The 26,401-nt window shown below is 41.1% G+C and overlaps 1 protein-coding gene and 1 pseudogene across 1 annotated transcript in view; one reads left to right on the forward strand and one right to left on the reverse strand.

Moving 5' to 3' along the window:
* Window positions 1-24,651, reverse strand: part of LOC126101245 (odorant receptor Or2-like) — a 249,127-nt gene extending 224,476 nt beyond the window's left edge. Inside the window, exon 1 of the mRNA XM_049911932.1 lies at window positions 24,577-24,651. Coding sequence (XP_049767889.1) covers window positions 24,577-24,649 — 73 coding nt within the window. The 5' untranslated portion in view covers window positions 24,650-24,651. The remainder of the gene's footprint in view (window positions 1-24,576) is intronic.
* A 1,348-nt stretch (window positions 24,652-25,999) lies between these two features.
* Window positions 26,000-26,117, forward strand: LOC126102351 (5S ribosomal RNA; annotated as a pseudogene).
* The last annotated feature ends 284 nt before the right edge of the window (window positions 26,118-26,401 follow it).

Here is a 26,401-nt window from a genome sequence, read left to right on the forward strand (position 1 = left end):
ATCTCAGATATGATACACATGCTTCTGGACTTTTTAATAACTTTTCTTAGTAACGCACAATAGTTTTTATAATATTGAACAATTTCGGGGTCAGTACTCCCTCTTGCTGTTAGATACAGTTCTCTTTTACGGTTGCAAGATATTCTTATTCCTTTAGTTAGCCACGGTTTTTTATATGTTTTCTTGGAATTCTGCTGGCAACAACCAACAGTTTCAGTTTCAGCAACAAGATAATAGCAATCACAATTCGTCCCAGCAGAATTACGGATCACATTAGAATTACAATAATAATGAAAATAATAATAATAATACTCAGGGAAACCATTATGTTCATAGAAATAATGAGTTACATTCCAATCGTCACGATTATACCACAGAAGAAAGGACAACAGACAACAGAACCACATCTCAGTATTAGGAATTAGACACAGTAACCGCAAGACAACAGGAAAAATGATAGTTACGGACAGCAGCAACACTGCATATTAGTTGCTTCCATCCCCCGGACTGACAACGACTAGAAGCTCAGCATACTGAAGGTGCGCACAGCAAAACGTCATAACGCAGTGTTATCAAGTTGGAACATAAGAGACACTTTACTACAGGAAAAAGAACAGCTGCAAGAGAATGTGTACCTTGCGATTATCAACATACAAATTGACTCACTTAATTTCACCAGTGTATTCGACTCTGCATTTTCAGTTACAGTGATTAGTGATTCAAATGTTTCAAATAGCTCTGACCACTATGCGACTTAACTTCTGAAGTCATCAGTAGCCTAGAACTTAGTACTAATTAAACCTAACTAACCTTAGGACATCACACACATCCACGCCCGAGGCAGGATTCGAACCTGCGGCCGTAGCGGTCGCTCGGTTCCAGACCGTAGTGCCTAGAACCGCACGGCCACTCCGGCCGGCATTAGTGATGCAGATCTTGTCAACAAACTGATATGAAATAAACATCTGAGCTATGCTCATTACGGACCAAGAAAGTGTTTCATCGTACTTCGTCAAACATCCTATTTCATGAACAGGGAGGAAAGAATTAGGTCCGTGTTGGCGAAATGCAAACTCTTCCAGCAAGCAAAATCTTCCACTACGTTACACTTGGCTACACTTTTTCCAATTAACCCCATTAAATTATGTCATTTAGCGGCGGTCGATCTCTACGGGTTATTGCAGCTGAGTTAACATTTAAATTTGTTTCCTTTACGCCAATTAATAGTGCTACAACCAAAGCTGTTTCAGCTGCATTCACTAAGAACATTTTTACCACACGTAGGACATGTGGAAAAGGTTATATCTGACAATTGACCACAATTTTGTTCCGCTACTTGGACACGCAAATTGCACAACGAAAGATTAAACCCACTTTTATTTGCCAGGTACCACGCCTTCTCCTGTCCTTGTGAAAGCTGCCACAAACAACACACTAAATGGGACAGATATATTCAGATTTTTCAGGACGCCGTTAACTCGATTCCTAATGACTCATCTTAGCTCTCGCCACATTTAGTTTTGAAGAATAAAAATCCGCCAGACAAAATATAAGAACTTATTTCTTTCCCCAAGTCACAGTTTTTGCATCATCGTGAACTGTTTGACGTTGCCGTTGCTAATATAAAAACGCTGCTGAGAAGAGGAAAATTCTACAAAAGAAGGTAGGTCCCACTAGAAAATTCGAAGTTGGACAAATAGTTTTACTTCGAGCACACCCATTCTCTTGTAAAGCAAAGAACATGTCTCAAAAATTTGCATTAATTTATAACCGACCGTTTCGGATTCGACGAATTTCACATCCCAACATAATACATCATGAAACACTCAGAATGAAAGCTTCGAGAAGTCTTCATCACATCAGCTATTTAAAACTGTTGAATAATTATTTCACTTTCCTTCTTCCTATTGAGGACAACAACTCACCGATACATAAGTCACGTTGTGGCAACACGTATTTCGTTTGTTTTGACATCAACAGTTTATACATAGTTAGTAGTTAACTTTTTCTCCGAGTTTTCTTTCATTGAGATCTAGGTGTACATAAGAATAACAGTTTTTGTGCTTCACACAGTACTGTAAGTATAAGCCATTTCGTATGTTTATTTCCGCTATTTCATAACTTTTCTGTAGTAGACACAATGATTGTTACAGAGCACATACAACGGCATTTTCTAATATAACTTAACCACATCTTTACAACCCATCATTAAACAGGCGAAGATTACGTAGAAGACAGCCATGATTTTTTCGTTAAAAACAAAGGCATCACAGAAGAAAAAAGCAACGTGAGAAACAATAACCTCGGATTTTGCGCATCATTACGCATCTTCTCTTACAGAACGTACAGAAGTATGCAATAATGTATTTCAGATAGTGATAATAAATGGAAATGAATAATTTCAGAATCTTCCACTGAGCTACAAGCAGGATTTCTTCATTGACTGTAAGACTTTTGCACTTTTGCTAGGGATTGTTAGGGACTGTTAGGACTACGTGATGGCTTCACCCTTGGTGCATGCTTTGTTGGTTGTGTTATTGGTGTGTTTCTCTGACGAGTAGTATTTCAAACGGTTTGAGATAAGTTGTCATAAAACGACAACACAAGTCTTTGAATTTACAGGAACATAAACACTTTGTTTCAACAATATGCATTTTTTTCTCTGTGAATAGCAACGTGAACGATTGAAAACGCTTATTGCCATGCACTTGCTCTGATCAATTTGTTATATTGCTTGCGCTAAAGGAATTTTTCCTCATTCACAGGATAATACAATTTCTCATTCTTTTTTAGCTATAGTTAACCGATTTCATCGGAAATAGATAATTTCTTAATTTTCATTCTATATGTTTACTTTGCTTGTTCGTAGATATTAAGTACTCTTCTTAATACCACTTAAATTTTGCTACTAAATAAGACTAAGTAATTGACACGTGCATAGGTTAAGGTTTTGTGATCACATTTTAATTTGCTTTATGTTTTGTGATTGACAGACAAAGACAAATGTAATAATTTCTTTTTCTACAGCAGCAAAATATTGTGCACGTTCCTTTCCTATCCTTCACTTTACCCTGTATCCTTATGCGCATTTACTCGAGTATACAAAAAAAAATACATTCTGCAGAAATTACGATTCTACTCTCGCATAGCACACGGATTGTTGGTTGTTGGTTGGTTTGGGGAAGGAGACCAGACAGCGTAGTCATCGGTCTCATCGGATTAGGGAAGGATGGGGAAGGAAGTCGGCCGTGCCCTTTCAGAGGAACCATCCCGGCATTGGCCTGGAGTGATTTAGGGAAATCACGGAAAACCTAAATCAGGATGGCCGGACGCGGGATTGAACCGTCGTCCTCCCGAATTAGCACACAGAGTCTACTCACACTCATGTAAAACGTGAGAAGACTAGTAACAGTGTTTACCTATTGACATTTTCGTAATGCATTGTATATGTAATGATTTTAATGTTTCTTTCCCCTCACAGCCGCTAAAAAAGATTTCGTTAATGATAATTTTCTTTGATATGTCACTACTGACACAGCTGCATAAAATGTAATTTAGATGGTCGTAAAAGTGTTTATTATTCTTCGTCATGCAAGATGATAGCTTACTATACATAGTTTTAGATAAGTGTCTTTGGTTTATTTTATTTCGCTGTATTATCACAGAATATGTGTGCTTTGTAAAAGAAGCACATTTATGGAATCACTTAGAGTTACTCTCTGCACTGTGATTAAGTTCGACGTATTATGAACGTTTTCTTTACTACGAAATGCCACATCGATTATCAAGATTTCAGATGTCTTCACAGACATTTAGTGAAAATTACATGGCAGTACCTTTTGTGAGTGGTCTGGATCTGACCTGTCACTGAATTTATTGTGGACAAATACTGCATTCTCTGGGTTTGCTCTTAGCCGCCTCACAATCAATTTTGATACAACGCTTTCACTTGATGAACTATAACAACGTTATAAGTGCTAAAAGACACTTCAACACGGGCTAGGTAGTATAATGTGTACACTCATGTCAACAACTTCGTGTCCAACAGCCACGAAAAGACATTGCTTCGATACATATTTGCTACGACGAAAAGACAATGTAATCACAGCAATCACGAGCTTATTGTGCAAAATAACGACAAAAATAAAAACGCCATGAATGTCATTTTTCCCACTGTTGATGACTTTATAACTAGTGCTCACTAATGTAATAGACAATTTTCATATACTTGTGCATACTTCTTTCAAACGAAACGTGACACATTCTGAGTGCATCTGAGCACTAATGTAAGCAACATTTGTAACTTTAGTTGGGAGTGCACCTGAGCACAAAATGTACAAATCTTTTTGCAAATAAATTTATGTGCGACTGAGTAGCGCTACTTACAAAACAAAAATGTTTTTCATGACTTCTTTACAGTGCATACGTGCACATCACATGTAGCCTAAATATCGCATATTTTGTAATCCTTTTATGTTCTTTGTGATATACTGTACCACATCCTAGCTTATCACTACTTTTGGTAATATTGTATAGACAAATTTTTCAGTATAAACTTTGCCGTATGCAAAAATCAACCGCCGACCGCGGTAGTCTCGCGGTTCTAGGCGCTCAGTCCGGAACCGCGCGACTGCTACGGTCGCAGGTTCGAATCCTGTGTCGGGCATGGACGTGTGTGACGTCCTTAGGTTAGTTAGGTTTAAGTAGTTCTAAGTTCTAGGGCACTGATGACCACAGATGTTAAGTCCCATAGTGCTCAGAGCCATTTGAACCAAAAATCAACCAAAAATTCTTCCTGGAGTGGCAGTGGAGTAGTGAAACAGGTCCATTGGGAATTTGTTAGTTGCATTTCTGGAATTTGTACATACTTTGGATGTCTCAACCGCTAAGCTACAATTTTGAATTGATTATTATTTGCGTGCAGTCTTTGATGAGTGCAGCTATGTCGCTGGAAGATACGTAATTTATTTGTCATCGCTGCTTGCCCGCGAAGAGCGCGGGAGTTCTATGATTAGAGAAGAACAGTGAGGCAGATGCCGAGCAGAGGATTCGTGGCCAGGTGAAGGTAAAGTTAAGTTCATCTGTGTTTAAGTAAAACGATTTGTATTTGGACATTGTGAAAAAGAGGAGAAAGATTCGACTACTGATTTAGAATGAAATGAGATGTAATGAGATTAGAGAAGCATATGAAGAGGAATCAAGTTAATTTTTTTCTCTTTTGGTGCACTGTAGCCGCGCGTAGTTAGGAATCACTATTGAATGAGACATTCGTATCATGGAACTTACGATTGTTCATTAAAGATTAAGTAGTTTCCATTGTAAGCTATTTGTCATTTTTATTAATTATTTGTCTAACATTTGTGAGATTAAAGCTTTGATATCAATGTTGCCGTTTATCAATGCTAATGAGTGCTGTAATATGAATTTCATGTGAGTAATAACATAACAGATAATTCATAAACAGTTTGTTAAAGAAATATTTCACCGAAGAGCATTGTCCACATCCTCAATCTTATTGTATTCTCGCAGGCAGATATATTTGGTTTCTCTCGCAGTTAGAAATGCCAAAGTCACCCAACAGCAAAATTATTTATACAACCAACCAACCAAGCCTGTTCTAGTTCAAAAACGAACGAAAATATTTTATAAAGGAAATTTTCACTGGGTAACTATGAGATCCATGGGATACTGCAATATGGGTGCCTAAAGCATCACGGAACCCCCGACATATGTCACTCTTGCGACATAAACTGTCCAGAATTTGGAAACAGTGTAAAACTCGTCTGACCAAATGTTTTTCTTTCGGTCCTCCATAGTCCAGGTTTTAAGGCATCGGCAGCACGTTTTCTTGTTAGGTCACTTGATCCCTGATGAGTGGTTTTGGAACTCCAGCTGCATATGGAGCTCGCTTCATGGTGTTCTGGTGCAGACGGCGTTCGCGAGTGATACATTCAGTTCTGCACTGGCTTTAGCAGCGATGGTCCTCTTCCCGTTTGTCACAGTCCTCTTCATTGACCGTCTGTGACGATCACTCAAGACTCAGTTTCTTCCGTGTTGTGACTTACCGGATGATGCTTTTCCACTCTCCCTGGATGTGATAAAAATCGTCGGTACAGTGCCTTTTGAAACACCAAATACTTCGATTTTACGGGAGCTCCCACCACACGATCACCAACATTTTGCCCACTTTCTAATTCACTCAGCTCCTAAGTAATGCGCTTCGAACGACACAGGACACTGTTCTGACCATGACTGACACTTGCAACGAATTGAGAACATCGCACAGGCGCCGTTCGTGGTCAGATACAACTTGGCTATAATCTGTATTTATGTTCAGGGATGCATTTCTCTCTGTGTTTCCACGTTTTTATCTAGTCCTGTACTTTCAGGTTCTAAGCTCTTGGGTCCCTTTAAATTAAATGACAGCATTTTAATGCTTAAGCATGGTTTTGGAGCATTTTGCGTGTCCTCTCAGTGAATAAATTTTAGAACTTGTGGTGAATGTTCTTAGTGCCAAATGTCGTAGGGTAGCAGTCCACATGAGACATTGAATATCTGTCCATGCCAAGGATGCTGGTGTATTTCTACTTACTCATACCAATTTATGTTTCACTGGTTGAGCCTCTGAGCACAAAAAGTTAATATCATTAGTCATATATAAACGTAATAGGTTTTGACAAAAACAGCGTCTGTTTGCAATGTGTAGTTAACACGTCCGTATCTTTATGAAACTAAGCACCATTATTAATATAGATGGTTCTAGGATACTTACATACAGCTGCCACCTTATCACTGTGATTATAAAAGAGAGAGAGAATGAATACTGCCATCAAGGAATAGTATGGAATTTAAAAGACAGGAGGTATTTTATGTAAAAAACCAAAGTGGAATGTTGGGCGTGATGGTCGCCTTGATGATGACGACTGGTGGGTTTTATTTTCACTTGTCCTTTCATGTTTTTCATAGATCCTCCAAATGCCCCCTTTAATAGTCGTGATCAAAAGTCATAAATCAATAGTATTTTCATCTTCCCTGTGTATCAATAAAATTCAGCTATAAGATAAAGGAATATGATTAATGAAATTTTATCTTAAGATCGGGTACCAAGTCTTCAATTAATGTCACCAATAAACGTTTTATTGACAGTCCCGGATTCATCTACAGTTTTAATGAAGAATTTTTAAGGTTAACGTAGGTGGAAAAACAGGTTTTTTCCCGTCGCTTTTGTCAGATAAGCACACATTTCGTTAACAGATTTGCATCGGGTATGCTCTCATAAAGATATGAAATGAACGTTATTGACGAGAGCAGAGTCAAGTAAAGGTTATCAACAGACGTCATACATAGAAAACTGAAACAGAAATGTGCTAGCCCATATATTAAACCGAAGTACATTCGCATGTCGATCTATAAAGTTCTTGCGATCTTTTATAAACTCTTACACCCTGTTTTACGCCTATATGCGTGACAGTCGTGATATTACTCTTTATCTGTCACCGAACACAAAAAATTTGTGTCCGACTATAAAGAAATCGTAGGAAGTATTATGAAGATCACTCAAATATGTTAATTTGCTGTGTTAACTTTCACGAAAAATTTCTGTCCGATTATAGAGAAATCGTAGGAATTATTACGAAGAACACTCAAATACGTAAATTTGCTGTGTTAACATTCTCTATTGAATCGAATTTCTATAGGTGACCGCGAAAACAATAATTAGAAAGTCCAAACCCTTATACACCAGGTTCTTTTGCTGGATTTACTTCGGAACATTTTCTAAATTTCATCCACGATGTAAAAGCTTGGCACGAATCGTATGACAGGGCTCTCCATCATAGTCTGTCTAATGTACTATCTGAAGCAGAAACGATAATAATGATGTTATCATTAGTCATGCTATGATTTTTACGAGATCTTCGACCACCTAGAGACTAATAGTTTGGCTGCCGCCATAATATATTGGTGTTTGTGAATCGTCGTGTGAGTTCTGTACTACAACATAAATCAGTTATGAGGAGTTTCTCACTAAAATCGTCGCTGTGGTCTTGTATGTCATCATCATCACCATCTTGACCTTCATGAGGAGTTTGACACTGTTCGATAAAGATCTACTCTAGAACTATGCATGTGTTGCTACCGTTAGGTATACCCTAGAGCATCTGTAAAGTTTGGAAGGTAGGAGACGAGGTACTGGCAGAAGTAAAGCTGTGAGGACGGGGCGTGAGTCGTGCTTGGGTAGCTCAGACTGAAGTGCACTTGCCTGCGAAAGGCAAAGGTCCCGAGTTCGAGTCTCTGTCCGGCCCACAGTTTTAATCTGCCAGAGAGTTTCATACATACCCATAGATTTGTCTTTGCGAGGGGCCCAACTGGAGCAAAACATATTTTTTCTTTTCTTCTATTACCCAGATATGTTTCGCTAAGGTTTGAGCATCATTGATGAGGTTTTATTTCTTTCTATTAAACAATAGGAAAAATTTACTTTACTACTTATACAGATATAAATTCGAGTTTTTAAGAAAGTAGAAAAGTTATTTATCTCGAAATTTACGACTGGGAATGTTGTGGTTGGGCTTAATATTAATTAAGAGACAAAGAGAGTCGATGAAGGGTTGTGGGTTTTTATTTATTACTTTTTCGTATTATTATTAGGCCCATTATTGTTTATTTATTTAATTGAAGTTTTTTGTATTTTGTTTATTTATTTAGTTTCGTGTTTATGTGTTAGTGTTGTCTGATAGTTCTTTTATGACACAGAAGACAGTGCTGTTGCAGAGAGCTGTGTATTCGTTTACTATCTGTATCCCTTCGGCCATGGTTTTTATATTTGGTAATTTTCCTCAATTAATGGTTTTTGTGGGGGGCTGTTTCTGCAGTTGAGAATTTTCAAGTCGATATTGGTTTCTATTGGGATGTATCTCACATCTGTAAGAAGTTCAGGAAATGTACAATGACAGCTTTTTCGTTTCAGTGCTCTTCGGTTTTTTGTGTATCTAGTATTAAAGTTTTTACTTGTCTGACCAATATTACTTGATTTGTAGTCATGGCAGTCAGCAGGTAAATACCATATGTATTGCGTTTGTCTATGTTTGTATTGGTTGTCCTTAGTTTCTCTGTGTTATTTGTTCTGTAGGCTACTTTTAGTCCTTGTTATTTGAGCATGTTGCCTATCCTGTGAACTGCTTTGTTGTCGTAAGTGAGACTGTACCATTTGCTTGTTGTTGTGGTCGTTTCTTGTTCGTGTATGCCCATGTGTGTGTTCTTTGTGTTTTTGTTCTGGGTATTTACGTTCTGTGTGTCTGTGTTTATATGTTGGTGATCAATAGTTTGGTTTTGTGCGGTAGGTACCCCCTTTATTTTTTATTTCGTGACTCAGTTTCTCTATGATATTTGTGTCATATCCATTCTCTACAGATATTTGATTATCTATAATTAATTTTATGTTTGTCTTCACTGAGTGGATTATTTTAGCTTTTTGCCCCTGCATCTCCCTCTGGTACCATGGCGATTATTCCCTGATGTCTTAACATATGTCCTATCATCCTGCTCCTTCCTCTTGTCAGTGTTTTCCATATATTCCTATCTTCACCGTTTCTGTGGAGAACATCCTTATTCCTTATCTTATTAGTCCAATTATCCTCAACAGTTTTCTATAGCATCACATCTCATATGCCTCAGTTCTGTTCCGTTTTTCCCACTGCCCATGATTCACTACAATACAAAGCTATGCTGCAAACGTACAAAGAGACTCTGCTCGTATTGGAAATATAGCAGCGGAAAGATACAATCAGAACGTTCACTGTGCGATTGCAATGATAATGTTGCCAACGATAGCACCCCTAAAGCGAGAATCCAGAAGATTGTTTCCCAAATTTCTTTCCCTGAAAAAGATGCACTTAATATTCAAAAACTAGAGTCAAGAATAGCTGTTGACATTACTAATTTGGAAGTAAATTCCCACGGAACAGCGAAGCAACTTATATGAAATACATCGAAGAAAACGATCTGTTGCCACAATATTAGGACGAATTCAGAGGACATAGTTCTTTTGACATAGAACTGGCTCTTTATTCACATGAAGTAATGAGGGATACCGATAGTGGATCTCAGTCTGGTTCCATATTTCTTGATTTCCAGATGGGTTTTGACGCTCTACCTCAAGAGCAGCTTATAATAAAACTACCTGTCTCTTGATTCTCTTCCCAGCGGCCACACTGGATTTTGTGATTTCCTTTAAGAAAGGTCACAGTTCATAGAAAATGACGGGGACTGATCTAGTGAAAGGGGTTCCTCAACGAAGCGTTGTAGATCCTCTGCTGTTCTTAATCTGTTTAGGAGACAATCTGTGCAGCTTTCTTAAAGTGTTTGTAGATGATGCTGTCATTAATAATGTAGTAAAGTCATCAGAAGATTAAAACAAATTACAAAATCATTCAGATAATGTATCTACATGGTGTGAAAAGCGGCAATTGATCACGAACAATAAAGAGTGTGATGTCCTTAAGATGGTTACGAAAGTGTTTTCGGCAAATTTGGATAAAACTTCAAATCTCACAGGTTTAAAGGTTTCCGATTTAAAGAAATACCCATGGATAAAAATTAACAGTTTAAATTGCAGCTGATGCGCAGAACATTTTATGGAGAAGGCGAACCACAGAATGCACTTTTGAGGCAGAACCCTTAGAAAGTACAACGGATGTACTTAAGAGACTATTTAAAGCTCGCTTGTTCATCTTCTGGGGCATTGCTACCCGTTGTGGGATTCTTACCAGATACGATTAACGGAGAACTTCGAAAAAGTCCCAAGAAGAGCAGTTCGTTTTTTATTATCGTGAAGCAGGGGAGATACCGTCTACAGATGTCATCAACTTCTCTTCTACTAGCTTGAATCTCTTGGCAGCACTGTCACTGTAGATGAAACACAGGCTACCTTCAGAAGGAGATTAATCATTTGGATAAATTTTAAACAATGATGACGCCGTTCTTCTGTTCCCTCCAACTACTTCTATGACCTTACAATGTCACAAAAAATTCGTTTATAAAGGAGATTTCTGATAGTGCAGACTATGAGATGAGACTGTGTACCTTTTTCTAAGAAATATCTATGGCTCACACTTCTATCAGGTCTATGAAAACACCTTAAGTTTTCTTCAAATTCTTCTTAGATATGTTGGCGCACATTTATTATATGAGACATTCAGTTCTTTCCTTCCCTAAAGCACGGTGTGTTACGGCAACTAACAGCTTTTCGCTTACGTAGGGACATTTCGAAAATCTCCACAGTTGTATCAGGCAAATAATTAGATAAAAATGTTAAATTCTCAAAACCTGTTCCCACAAATAAAGGAGTCAGTTGAGTTGGTAGACTTTTAGCCACCAATAAATATTATAATAAACTAGCAGAGATCCAGTCTTGCCTGTGTGTGTATTAATTCAAATCTTCTATCTCCTCCTGACCCTCTTTCTGTCCATCACCCCTTCCTCCTCTTTCATCTCATTTCCTTCCCTTCCTGTGTCCATCTCCTCTTCCCCCTTTTCTATCAATCTCCTCCTGCAGCTCTCTCTGTCCATCTCCTCCTTCCAATCTCTCTGTCCATTTCATCATATGCCGATCCTGTGTCCATCTCCTCCTCACAGTATCTCTGTTCATATCCTCATAGGCCCTCTCTTTGTCCATCTCGTCTTACCCCTCTCTCTATCCATGCCCTCCTGACCCTCTCTCTGTCCATCTCTCCCTCCCCTCTTTTCATCTCATCCCTTTCACTTCCTGCCTCCATCACCTCTTCCTCATCTCTGTATCTATCTCCTCCTGACCCTCTGTCCATCTCCCTCCTCTTTCATCTCATATCCTTCCCTTCCTGTGGCCATCTCCTCTTCCCCATCTCTCTATCCATCTCCTCCTGCATATCTCTCTGTCCACCTCCTCATAGCCCCTCTCTTTGTCCATCTCCTCTTACCCCTCTCTCTATCTGTGTCCTCCTGTCCCTCTCTCTGTTCATTTGCCCCTTCCCTCTCTTTCATCTCATCCCCTTCCCTTCCTGTCTCTATCACCTCTTTCCCATCTCTGTATCTATCTCGTCCTTACCCTCTGTCCATCTCCCTCCTCTTTCATCTCATCTCCTTCCCTTCCTGTGGCCATCCTCTCTTCCCCCTCTCTCTCTACCCATCTCCTCCTGCACATCTATCTGTCCATCTCCTCATATCGTGTCTCTTTGTCAATCTCCTCTTACCCCTCTCTCTATCCTTGTCGTCCTGACCCTCTCTCTGTCCATCTGCCCCTCCCCTCTCTTTCATCTCAACCCCTTCCCTTCCTGTGTCAATATCCTCTTCCCCCTCTCTCTATCCATCTCCTTCTGCACCTCTCTCTGTCCAGCTCCTCTTCCATCTTTCCTTGTCCATCTCCTCCTCCTCCCTCTCTTTGTCCATTTCCTTCTCACCCTCTCTCTGTCGATCTCCTCATCTCCCCTATCTGCATCCATCTCCTCCTTCCATCTGATTGTCCATCTTCCCTTCTCCTCTCTCCACGTTATCACACCCAGCTGAATAGGAGGGTGCATGTCCTTACTTCCAAGTATTAATATATGTGACAAAATTAGGTCAAATCGATCCAGTGATCTACATGAGCTTTTCACCCATTGCTTTGCTGTGTACGCACGTCACATATATTTCACACATATTTGTGCACATATTTCACCTGTAGCTCTAGCGAATTACGCTCTCCAAATCTATTTTCACGCAGCTCAATGTTTATGACATCATATCTCCCGAATTATGTGTCATCCTACGATATATTTTTGCATGTACATTCATTGGTAAATGCGAATATTGCCTGCGAAATCTTGCTCCGAATGGAGTTACGAGCAAAGAACTAACAAATTTAAACGTCATGCCTGATGCGGCAGTGAAGAGCGCAAACGTAGTAAACGATAAAGTTTTTTTTCCTTTCAGTGTTTTGTGGGGTGTCAGCATGAAAAAACGTCGTAAATGTGTGAAATTATGTGTCAAGTTTGTTTCAAGTCACTAAGTGATCTCATTCTCAAATAGTGGATGGATAAACTCTGCGCGTCGAGAGCTACGCTCCCTTCTCACCACGACCTACTCCTGTTTGAAAGGTACATGGCTCTAACCCCTTCAGCGGCTGTGTCCAGACATTAAATAATATGTGAAATCGAGCCGGTGTCTTAGTGGGGGGGGGGGGCGCTATCAAAAGTTACCGTTGCTGCAGCATTAAGCAAGGTAGCGCGACTCCGATGCGCGTATATAAGCAACAACATATAGGCGAGGTATTAGTGAGGCATTCGTGTCATCCCGACGTGTGAGCGGTCAATACGCTAACGTGAACTATGATGACATTATCACCAAACGTGCCCAAACAGGATGAAAATAGGAATGAAGATTACGTACGGGGTAGCATGCCTGTCGAAAACGTCCAGGAAAACTGCGACAAGGGGTGCTGCCGCTTCGTGATAACGCCCGTCCCCATATTGCACATGTCGTAGCGCGTAAGTTACCCCAATGCAAGTGGGAGACAGTGTAGTACGCGGCCTGTAGTCCTGATCTCTGCCCATGCGATTATCAAGCCTTCGGTCTCTTAAAAAAGGCCTTCAAGATGCGACTATTCCTGACGGACGAGGACGTGCCGCAGACAGTTACAGATTTCTACACGCAGGAAGACACGGTGTTTTACCAAGGCGGGATCTTCAGCCTCTCTTATGAGATTCTCCCGCTCACTGTGAATGGCATACCGAGTCTGGACTGTACGAACGGAGCATACGAACGCCTTCGAACGGAAACTTTTTGATGGTCTCTTACATGTACTCCTGCCACGTTCTAGGCAATAATCTAATAATCACAGCAGCGCAAGAAGATTAAAATATACAGGTTATGTTTTCAAAAAAGGTTTGATCAGCGCTTTAAAATTCTCGGTGTTCCAAAGTAAGACGATGGATTCACACTCGGCGGGTGTGATAATAATTACACATTAAAAGATGTGACATCGGCACGAAACAAAAGCGATCTAGAACGAAAGTGAAACCACCACTAAGATCAACAACGAGGAAAACTGGGAGAAATTCTTAAAACAATTCATGAAGGAATCCTAGAGATTTGGTATACCATTGGTAACGATGAGTATACTGCACGCATGAACATTGTTTCGGCTTCGATTTCCAAGGCTTTTGAGGGAGCAGCGTTTCGTAAACGTATTTGTATTTCGCAAATCTTGAATGGGACACTTTGTAACAGAGTAGAAAGGATAACCGCCAGTACCCGAATAGAAGCGACAGAAAGTAGAAAGGGTAGAAGCCAATGCCCAACACAAGCGACAGAAATGAAAATTTTGAGAAGCACATTTCAGAAAACTTTTTTTTTTCTTGTAACCAGATCAGATTAATCTTGTCAGGCCCTCTCTTACATCGGACAAGGTCAATCGTTCCCTAATGCTGTTTCTGTAACTCTCTAAACTCTCTGGTTCTTTGAGTTTATCCGGGTCCCATCTCCTTAAATTCCGAACTTTTTGCAATTTCACAGTTTTAATCAACAGTTCATAACCAATAATTTGTGGTCAGAGTCCACATCTGCCCCTGGAAATGTCTTACAATATAAAACCTGGTTCCTAAATCTCTGTCTTACCATTATATAATCTATCTGAAACCTTTCGGTACCTCCAGCCCTCTTCCACGTTTACAGCCTTCTTTCATGATTCTTAAACCAAGTATTAGCTATAATTAAGTTATTCTCTGTGCAAAATTCTACCAGGCGACTTCCTCTTTCATTCCTTACCCCCATTCCACATTCACCTACTCCTTTTCCTTCTCTTCCTTTTCTACAGTCGAATTCCAGTCCCACACGGCTGTTAAATTTTCATCAGTACCCCTATTTGATTTTGTATTTATAACCCTGTATTCACCTGGCCAGAATTTTAGTTCTTCCTACCACCGAACTTCACTAATTTCCACTATATCTAACTTTAAACTATCCATGTACCTTTTTAAATTTTCTAGCCTACCTGCCCAATTAAAAGATCTGAAATTCCACGCTCCGATCCGTAGGACGCCAGTTTTGTTTCTCCTGATAAGACTTCCTCCTGAGTAGTCCCCGCCCGGAGATCCGAATGGGTGACAATTTTACCTCCTGAATATTTTACCCAACAGGACGCCATCATCATTTAACGCTACAGTACAGCTGCATGCCCTCGAGAAAAATTACGGCTGTAGTTTCTCCTTGCTTTCAGCCGTTCGCAGTACCAGCACATCAAGGCTGTTTTTGTTAATGTTAGAAAGCCATATCAGTCGATCATCTAGACTGTTGCCCCTGAAACTACTGAAAAGGCTGCTGCCCCTCTTCAGGAACCACACGTTTGTCTGGCCTCTCAACAGACACCCTTCCGATGTGATTGCACCTACGGACGGGTATCTGCATCGCTGAGGCATGCAAACCTCCCGACCGACGCCAAGGTGCATGGTTCGTGGACACTATTACGTCCGACGAATACAGACATCACAGAAAAAATTGTGAAACTAATGAAAGCAAATCGTTTACAAAAATATTGTCGCTTCCACCTACATAGAAACTTGTCTGCATCTGCGCTTTGCTTTTGAACTGGACCGCAGGCGTTATATAGGAAAAGAATGAGAGAATTATAACAAATACTGAGTAGAAGATTATACACCAGATAGCCTACACAAATTGGAACAAAAAAGGAATAAAGAAATCACCCAGGAATTGTTTTAAATTTTTTGTTGGCATTTTGCTGGAAACGATATAGACATTTTAAAGTGTTTTGAGGTTACTTAAGACATTTAAATCTTAAGTATAAGCCATTTATTTACCAGTTCAATCAACAGGTAAGCATCAATAATGGTGTAATAATTTGGATACGTTTCCTGCCTATATAGACTGACGAATCCAGAACAAACCGGAAAGGTGGTCACGCATACTATAATCTGCGTTGCAGATAGTGAAACGATTCTCATTAGAAGTAAATCTTATTTGTACTGAAGATGTGACCGTAGTTAAAGAAGCAGTAACGTGTGGTATCCCAAACGTGAGCAGAGCTTAAATTCCTACCGTCTCTCAAAGGGCTTTCGAGCAATTAGAGGACCAGAAGTGGAAATCTCTTACTTATGACTTGGTGACATTGATAGTGAAAGATAAGGAATATAGAACTTTCATTTGATGTTAAAGTTGTAGCAAGGTAGACGACACATAGTGGCAGTAGAGTTACTTGCAAAAAGAGAGCATCGTAGTACTGAAGCTGTTATTTTATTTATCGTATAGTTTCAGAAACGCACAAAAGCATCTACAATGAAATTGAAATGTCTTAATGTGACAACCAGTTCAGGGGAATCGGAGTTAATTTGTGCAGAGTCCCCAGATAAATGTCCAGTGGGCACTTCTTAACAATCTGTCGTATTGCTTGCTCCTCCACTCCACAGTCGCAGTCAGCAGGTGAACGGAAACTCCACTTCTTCAACGTGTAATCACACCTCACTTGACCCGCCCTAATGCGGTTCAGGTTTGGTGCCGTAGTTGGAATCCCTCAACCTTGTGTGTTGAACCAAGTTAGCGCAATTTTTGATTTTTGTTGGAGTGACCGGTTTCGATTCTAATTAAGAACCATTTTCAGACTCTAACGGTGGGTGGACTCCGCGGAGTAAGTTGCGCAGACCTTCGACGCTGGAATAACTGCTAAAAAAATTAAAGATTAAAAACAGTCTTGGTTGGAACTTCTTCATTTTTATTGGAGTGACCGGTTTCGATTCTATTTAAGAACCATCTTCAGACTCCAGAACGGTGGGTGTACTCCGTGGAACAAGTTGCGCCGACCTCAGACGCTGGAATAACTGCTAGAAGGTCGGCTCAACTTGCTCCACAGAGTCCACCCACCGTTGTGGAGTCTGAAGATGGTTTTTAAATAGAATCGTAACCGGTCACTCCAATAAAAATTTGGCATTCTGTCAACATGCTTTGTCCAACATTTCAATGGTTTACCATTTCCTTCTTCCAAAAGTTTGTTCCTATTTTTTCCCTTATTTTTGTATTTTTATCTGAAAGGGTAAATCTTTTTACTGTTCTTTAGGATTTCATTTCGACAGCCTGTATCCTATTTTTTATCAGCTTTTGTCAACATTCACAAAAGCTGGAGCGCCTAGTAAACAACTTACACGCTGACAGGCGATGTAAGGTATCCTGAATGGACAAACTAGTAGATGAAGGACTCTAAATAATGGTCTACCTCAAGTATCAATTTTGTCCACCATTCTGTTTAACCTCTGCACCCATGACATGCCAGATATGGGCTACGAGTTATTCGGAATACAGGTGACATAAGATTTGTCTTCCAGAGTGAAGATCTTATGAACTATGAGAACGTGCTGATAACTGATTGGCCGTAATTGAATGATTGATTCCGTAAATGGAGAGTTCATTATAACCCAAATAAAATTGAGCTTTCTGCGTTCCAGTTTAGTAAAAAGGAGTTTAAAGGGAACTACTGTGATTTTCCACGGAATCTAAGTAACTACAACACAGTATATACACTCCTGGAAATGGAAAAAAGAACACATTGACACCGGTGTGTCAGACCCACCATACTTGCTCCGGACACTGCGAGAGCAGTGCAATGATCACATGCACGGCACAGCGGACACACCAGGAACCGCGGTGTTGGCCGTCGAACGGCGCTAGCTGCGCAGCATTTGTGCACCGCCGCCGTCAGTGTCAGCCAGTTTGCCGTGGCATACGGAGCTCCATCGCAGTCTTTAACACTGGTAGCATGCCGCGACAGCGTGGACGTGAACCGTATGTGCAGTTGACGGACTTTGAGCGAGGGCGTATAGTGGGCATGCGGGAGGCCGGGTGGACGTACCGCCGAATTGCTGAACACGTGAGGCGTGAAGTCTCCACAGTACATCGATGTTGTCGCCAGTGGTCGGCGGAAAGTGCACGTGCCCGTCGACCTGGGACCGGACCGCAGCGACGCACGGATGCACGCCAAGACCGTAGGATCCCACTCAGTGCTGTAGGGGACCGCACCGCCACTTCACAGCAAATTAGGGACACTGTTGCTCCTGGGGTATCGGCGAGGACCATTCGCAACCGTCTCCATGAAGCTGGGCTACGGTCCCGCACACCGTTAGGCCGTCTTCCGCTCACGCCCCAACATCGTGCAGCCCGCCTCCAATGGTGTCGCGACAGGCGTGAATGGAGAGACGAATGGAGACGTGTCGTCTTCAGCGACGAGAGTCGCTTCTGCCTTGGTGCCAATGATGGTCGTATGCGTGTTTGGCGCCGTGCAGGTGAGCGCCACAATCAGGACTGCATACGACCGAGGCACACAGGGCCAACACCCGGCATCATGGTGTGGGGAGCGATTTCCTACACTGGCCGTACACCACTGGTGATCGTCGAGGGGACACTGAATAGTGCACGGTACATCCAAACCGTCATCGAACCCATCGTTCTACCATACCTAGACCGGCAAGGGAACTTGCTGTTCCAACAGGACAATGCACGTCCGCATGTATCCCGTGCCACCCAACGTGCTCTAGAAGGTGTAAGTCAACTACCCTGGCCAGCAAGATCTCCGGATCTGTCCCCCATTGAGCATGTTTGGGACTGGATGAAGCGTCGTCTCACGCGGTCTGCACGTCCAGCACGAACGCTGGTCCAACTGAGGCGCCAGGTGGAAATGGCATGGCAAGCCGTTCCACAGGACTACATCCAGCATCTCTACGATCGTCTCCATGGGAGAATAGCAGCCTGCATTGCTGCGAAAGGTGGATATACACTGTACTAGTGCCGACATTGTGCATGCTCTGTTGCCTGTGTCTATGTGCCTGTGGTTCTGTCAGTGTGATCATGTGATGTATCTGACCCCAGGAATGTGTCAATAAAGTTTCCCCTTCCTGGGACAATGAATTCACGGTGTTCTTATTTCAATTTCCAGGAGTGTAGCTATGAATCACTCTGGATCGGTTCTTGACATTCAGACAACAATTAACTAATTAGCTTGGCTCAAGACTGAATCTACCTCGCAAGATTTCCGGCAGAAGTTGATCTGCGCATGCCAGTACTTTATGCTCTGCTGCACTCGCTCTTGTGTGTTACGCTGGTGGGTGTTGCGCACCTATGTGGGAAAACAGCACCCACACAACGAAGATTGACGTGCAGCTTGATGAAGCGACGACAGTTATCACCGGGTGTGTTAGATCTACCCGCATCCAGTGGTTAACTACCCGAGCTAACACTGCTCCACAAGATCTAAGGAGTTGTCGTTGATCTGGCTTATATTTATGAAGTTTTTTAGTAAAAAATCTTGTTTGATATAGTTACGGGCCCTATCTAGCACGGTCCTATGGCGGGCCTGCCACTTTAATGCTTCCGGAGCTGCAGAGGGTTTAATTGGTCATTTCCTCCACTGGAGAAATTGCCTTCACCGAGTTATCGAACCTACACTGACCGTTCAGAATAGGAAGAATAGAATGAAAGATACCCTCGCGAGTCGCCGGCCGGAGTGGCCGAGCGGTTAAAGGCGCTACAGTCTGGAACCGCACGACCGCTACGGTCGCAGGTTCGAATCCTGCCTCGGGCATGGATGTGTGTGATGTCCTTAGGTTAGTTAGGTTTAAGTAGTTCTAAGTTCTAGGGGACTTATGACCACAGTAGTTGAGTCCCGTAGTGCTCAGAGCCATTTGAACCTCGCGACAATGTCGAAAAACCAATAGTTAGCCAAGAGACGCTGATAGGAAAGTATGCAACAGAAGTCTGACAAAAGTAAATCGAATGCTCTAACCAACATGGACACTGCTTTGTTAAGGCAGTGTCTCCTCGAGACAAGTCACCCATGTTCGAGCAATTATATGGTTAAAAACTAAAACCAGAAAACAAACACGAATGAGATTCTACAAAGTAATGACTGTGCCTGATTTTCTCTAGGGATGATTTCAATAAGCTTTGACGTCAATCCCTCTCTCCACACGGTATCATCAACTTTCATAAGATCCACAAAAACTTCAGCTAATTTGAGAACTTGGTGAAATCTAGCTGTCAATGTTAAGACGTGGTCGCAGTAGCCCTAATGTTTCCTGAACCCTTAGAATGCGATTTAGAATAAGCGTTTCTAGTATCTTGTACGTCACTCTGAGAGAAGATACTGGTCGGTAGTGAGAAGCATCGGCTCCATCTTTGCCTGGTTTCAGGACGGCTGTTATGTGTTTGAAATGCTTTGGTAATTTTCTAGTTCTCAGAATCACACTGAAAAATTCTGTGAAATACAGTTTTGTTCTAGATTCGATGCCTTTAACAAACTCTGGATACAAGCCATTAGAGCCAATAGCTTTACTTTCCTTTAGTCTGTTCAAGGGTACATCAAGTTTCTCAATGCAGGAGTCACATTAGTAGTCTTCACAATTTGTGTGAGCGCTTTATCTATTCTGGTTTCCGATTACTTCATTAGACTGGTACCAACCGAATTTACGTTAGTATGTGGGACTCTGTTTTTGACAAACCTTGGGCCTGTAGAAAGTTTCTTATAAGGTTTCAGCCTTTTCGACTATAATGTGTAAAGTTTAGTCCTGCCGTTGTTTTACGCCATTTTTATATTCTGTTCTTATTGAGAATCTTCAAGAGGATATTAGCTGTTGTATGTCATTGTGAGATTGTTGATATTTAGCATATAACTCATCTCATTCTTGAGACTATTTGGGGATGTAATCCTTTCGGAACGCACGTGGAATATATTTCTCAGAAATCCACTGAACTGTATTATAAAGACGCTACTGAAACACTTCCCAGTTCGCAACTTGAAAATTCCATCGACGTTGAGGGTCGGACGTAACTAATGAAATGTCGGCTGCGTAATAATAACTTGAGGACCTCACGTTTTGTCATGCTGTCAAACCCAGAGTTGTATACACTGCACAAATCAGAAGAATAATAATTTAGCCATCCACCAGATCGAAACGTACCTGATATTTAGCATGTAGCTCATTTTTATCTTTGTACAGAAGCTGGAGGTTGTACGTTTCCACTCATTCACTTAGAATAGTCCTTTTGCTGTTTTCTTCCTGATTTCAACAGATATGACCCTTTTTTTTTGAGTTATCAGTCTTCTGACTGGTTCGATGCGACCCTCCACGAATATCTCTCCTGTGTCAACCTCTTCATATCAGAGTAGCACTTGCAACCTACATCCTCAATTATCTGCTGGATGTATTCCAATATCTGTGTCCCTCTGCAGTTTTTGCCCTCTACAGCTCCCTCTAGTACCATGGAAGTCAGTCCCTGATGTCTTAACATATGTCCTATCATCCTGTGTCTTCTCCTTGTCAGTGTTTTCCCCATATTCCTTCCCTCTCCGAGTCTGCACACAACCTCCTCATTCCTTACCTTATCAGTCCACCTAATTTTCAACATTCGTCTGTAGCACTACATCTCAAATGCTTCGATTCCCCTCTGTTCCGGTTTTCCCACATTCCATATTTCATTACCATACAGTGCTGTGCTCCAAAAGTATATTCTCAGAAATTTCTTCGTCAAATTAAGTAGACTTCTCTTGGCCAGGAATGCACTTTTTGCCAGTGCTAGAGTGCTTTTGATGCCCTCTTTCGTCGTCCGTCATTGGTTCCTTAACTTCATCTACTTCGTGACCATCAATCCTGATGTTAAGTTTCTCGCTGTTCTCATTTCTGCTACTTGTTATTACTTTCGTCTTTCTTTTATTTGTTCTCAATCCATGTTCTGTACTCATTGGACTGTCCATTCCATTCAGCAGATCACATAATTCTTCTTCACCTTCAGACATGACTGTGACTGTTGAAATTACCGACATATACAACTGGATTACTAAAGGGCTTATACGTGGACTGGGTAGACTGGCTTGCGAAGGTTTGTAAATATTTAGAATACTGATGCCGGAAATCTCTATAGTAATCTGCAGTTATGTATTAATAAGTTACTCTGTAATAGCCAAGATGGGATCTGACATTGTTCGTAATTGTCTGACGTTGTGTTGTTCATCATTTATGGCCCAAACTAGCGCATATCCGTCTACACTTCCTCTTCTGTAAAGTCCTGTGTTATCCTTGATATGATCTCCTGTACTGCTGTAACGTCTACAGCGTTTCGAAGCATCGAGTGTGAGAGACATTGACTCTTAGTAGATGAAATCGATTTAGTGTTCAAGTAATATATCCGCAAGCTGATACCAATGGACACTGATGTGTGTTCCGTGTTTGGTTGATCCTGAAAAGGACTGTTCACATATTAGTTCTCTTGCAAACTTGTTGCTGTATCAGCAACATCTTTGAAGAATTAGCTGGTATGAAGGCGTTACCCAGGGATCGCTCTATTGCAGTAACCACACACTCTTCGGGGACACTTCTTCCTCGATCCCCAGTGAAGCCGTATGAATTAAGCCGTATTCTAAATTTCTCCATGTCTTAAGTAAACAGGTACACCAACAGTGAGAGTTGCAGCGACAAATACCGCAGCAGGATGATTTACGTACGTTTAAATTCAGCACAGTATACCAACAAAGCCGCGGTACAGGCAGGACTATCTTTCGAGGAGACTTGTTTCATCAAGAGCCCTGATAAGGTTACGGACTTATGTTTCCCAGCGCACCTTTATGAGAACGGAGTGATAGACTTTCAAGATGCTACAAAATTCGAGAACACGACGGATATGTGTAGGACGTTCTATTGCTTGAGAGCACAATAAACAGTAGAAAAACCTTACAGAAATTCAGGTGCCCTGAAAAAAATATCGGAAACAGAACATTCGATACATAAACAGTATAATAATAGAATGAGATTTTCACTCTGCAGCGGAGTGTGCGCTGATATGAAACTTCCTGGCAGATTAAAACTGTGTGCCTGACCGAGACTCGAACTCAGTATAATAATACTTAACCGGGAAATGAGTACAGAAATGTCAGTTGTTCCATCAACTTGGATTAGAACTAATATTGGACATTCTCATTTGTACCAGTAAAAGTGGCTACATAATGTCAGCTGCATGTTCAACACAAGAATGGATGGAAAATCTTAAATTCTGGAAGTAATATTCCATCTAAAACATCACAGGATAGTGATAATGATGGAATTATTTCTGATGTTATGTTTACACTTCTAGCAGCGTAATCCCAACCTTTAGTAGTAAAGTAGGAAATGAAACCGACAAATATTTTGAAGGTGATCATAAAAGAGTAGAACGCTTATTGTACTATTAGTTGGTTATTGTCAGTAACTTGATTTAGTTCAAGAGAAACTGTGTTTGAATTCTGCTGCACTTAACTTCTAGAGAGCCTTTGGATGAAAAATAGAACATCTGTTCCAATTATGTTTATTCACAAAATGCGCTACATCTCATAGAAACACTGACTGGATCTCATTAGCTACTCAGGGGGGAAAGGACATGTAAGCTATTTGTCGCTCACAGACTAACTAGTAGATGTCTGGAGCGATTATTTTTCCGAGCAGACAAGTCTGGCATCGCAAAGGAAGGGCTGGAGCAGCTGAAAGCGCTTTCTTTTTAATAAAATGCAAAAATAATTTTTACCGTTCTGTAAGTTATAAAATAATGTTTACTGATTCACTCAATTTAAACTTTATAACCTAAATTATCCTAAGTACAAACACACACACCCATGCCCGTGGGAGGACTCGAACCTCCGCCGGGACCAGCAGCACAGTTAAACTTAATCCCAATTACCCGATAGTAGCAGTATATAAACAGTGACTGAAGCAGTTAAAATTATTTCATTATTTCATAAATGACCTGACCTCGACCAGTTTCATGCCACACGAATAAATTTAACTTACGTTACTGAAAGTGTAACAAAAGAAATCAAGTTAATGTTGATTTTAGTTACACCATTTGGTTTTTATGGCTACATTTTATTCAGCTATGAGTAATTAGCGATCCATATCATTTGTTCATATGTAGTTCCAATAATATTTTGTCCTGAAACACGAAACACATTCACGGAAAACCGTGAAACTGTGTAAGAAGAAAAAGAAACAGAAAAGGAGAACAAACAGAAGAAGATTAAAAAAAATATCTTGGTCAATCTTCGAGGAACTGGGTTGCTGAAGCCAATCAATCTGAAGGCGTTCTGAATGTAGGGCATTGTTTTTCATTGCTTCTGGAAGAAATTATTTCATCCCTATTAAAATTCTACTATTTTGTAGTTTTTACACTTTAGAACGATTGTTAACATTATTTATCCCAATAATAACCGTAATGAGATAACATACAATAATGTGATGCACTTCACGGCGTGAAAAACAGTAGTATTGCGGTAGTAATCTGAAGCAAAGCATATATTATTACTAGTATGCAATTTCAGCTATTTATGATGCTGACGTGATACATATTATATATCCCTGTAACAACTTGTAAGCATCCTAAAAATATTAGTTATGAATCAGATATCAGCATTGGGACCAGCTAGCAGGTTGCAGGCCGTTAGCTCCTAGTTACTACATAAATTAGGCTTAAAATCTGTACAAGATACGTATTATTAGCGAATGATGAGTAAAATAATATGCACGAAGTTTTCCTAAATGTACTCACAGCCATCAGGGTATTGTGCCTTAGCAGAAACGACGCTTAACAGAGCAGCGACCCATAACAGACCCGACCTCATCTTCTCTGCTGGCGAAGTTTACGGGGAGTGACACGACCTCATGTTGCCACCGCCTTTTATACCGGTGCATCTAGCCAGCGCTATAAGTTTCCTCGGAAGTAATGACACTAAGGCGACGATCTAATCCCGGCTCTTGTATCTGTACTGTACTCACACGTTATATACATGTTGAGAGAGATAAAGAGAGAGAGGGAGAGAGGTGGGAGAGTGACTGAGAGAGCGAGACAAAAATCGCTATATAGACGGTTCTAACTATCTTAATGGACTCAATACTTGTAACTACGATACTGAATTTAAAAAAAGAGAGATTGTGAAGCATACATTGGGAGATTAGAGTCATTATCAAATACACACATTACTATCTCGTGTAAAAGAAAAAGGGTTTTGTATATTTGAGTATTTTTGTGATACAGTAAAATAGGAGCACTTGTGGAAGGAGCACCTTCAGGTTAGCGAAGTTTTGGAGTAAACTGTAAGGTGTGCTTTCTTGGGCATTATATTCGAAGATCTCACTTTCCCGATGGTGTCTAAAGCGAAATTGTTAGCTACTGTGCTTGACGAGCACTTATCATGGCGTGATCACTTAATTCACATAATCAAGAAAACACAAAACAGCATTAACGGAATGAGATCTGTAACTGGAATTTGGCACTGTATAGACCTTTACGTTCTCTATATCATGCACAAGATCCTCGTCCACTCAGTCTTCTATTCCGGATGTTTCTGATTTATTTATTTAGCGTATGGGGCTACACACATGATTTACAATGGTTACGTGATCAGTGATGAAATACTATATAAAATATATCAATCAAGGATGCAAAATCAGACAAGAAAAATGAGATAAATTGTAGAATGCAATAAGAAAGTAAAACAAAACATAATATCGCAGCAAGTAAATTACGTAACTTGGTTTTCTCATATTCTGACGTCAAGATTGGCAATGCGCTTGAGGGAGGCAATGCTGATGAGCTCTTCGTTCACAGTCCATGACCATGTGTTGAACAGTGTGGTTTGGAGCCCCACAGCTACAACTAGAACTGGGTAGCTTTCCCTACTGGCGTCCACGTATTCCATATCCCGTTCCGAATCTGTTTAGGCTTTATTCACGCCTGTCGTGAAAGTTCAAAGCTCTTAGGTCTTTCCACTGGATTGACACAGTCGCGATCATTGGTGGAGGCACTATCTGTGAAGCTGTCGTGCCATTTACTGCCTCTGGGCAAGTCAGTAGCTAGTGGTTGTTGGGCCACTCTCAGAGGGTGGTTTCTAGAACGAAGTCTAGTCGTTTCCAATATTGGGATATCCTCGTGGATGGAAAGCAGAGGATTATTCATTACTTTCCTACATGCCGCCAACGGCCTTGCCGCAGTGGTAACACCGGTTCCCGTCAGATCTCCGAAGTTAAGCGCTGTCGGGCTGGGCTAGCACTTGGATGGGTGACCATCCGGTCTGCCGAGCGCTCTTGGCAAGCGAGCTGCACTCAGCCCTTTTGAAGCAAACTGAGGAGCTACTTGACTGAGAAGTAGCGGCTCCGGTCTCGTAAACTGACATACGGCTGGGAGAGCGGTGTGCTGACCACATGCCCCTCCACCTCCGCATCCAGTGAAGCCCGTGGGCTGAGGATGATACGGCAGCCGGTCGGTACCTTTGGGCCATCATGCCCTGTTCGCGAGGAGTTTAGTTTAGTTTTCCTAGTTTTTCGCCAACGCTTCCTATCTCTCCAAGGAAGGCGGGCTATATAGCTAAGCGTTG

The sequence above is a fragment of the Schistocerca cancellata genome, chromosome 9 (genome assembly GCF_023864275.1).
Source record: "Schistocerca cancellata isolate TAMUIC-IGC-003103 chromosome 9, iqSchCanc2.1, whole genome shotgun sequence".
Lineage (NCBI taxonomy): Eukaryota > Metazoa > Arthropoda > Insecta > Orthoptera > Acrididae > Schistocerca > Schistocerca cancellata.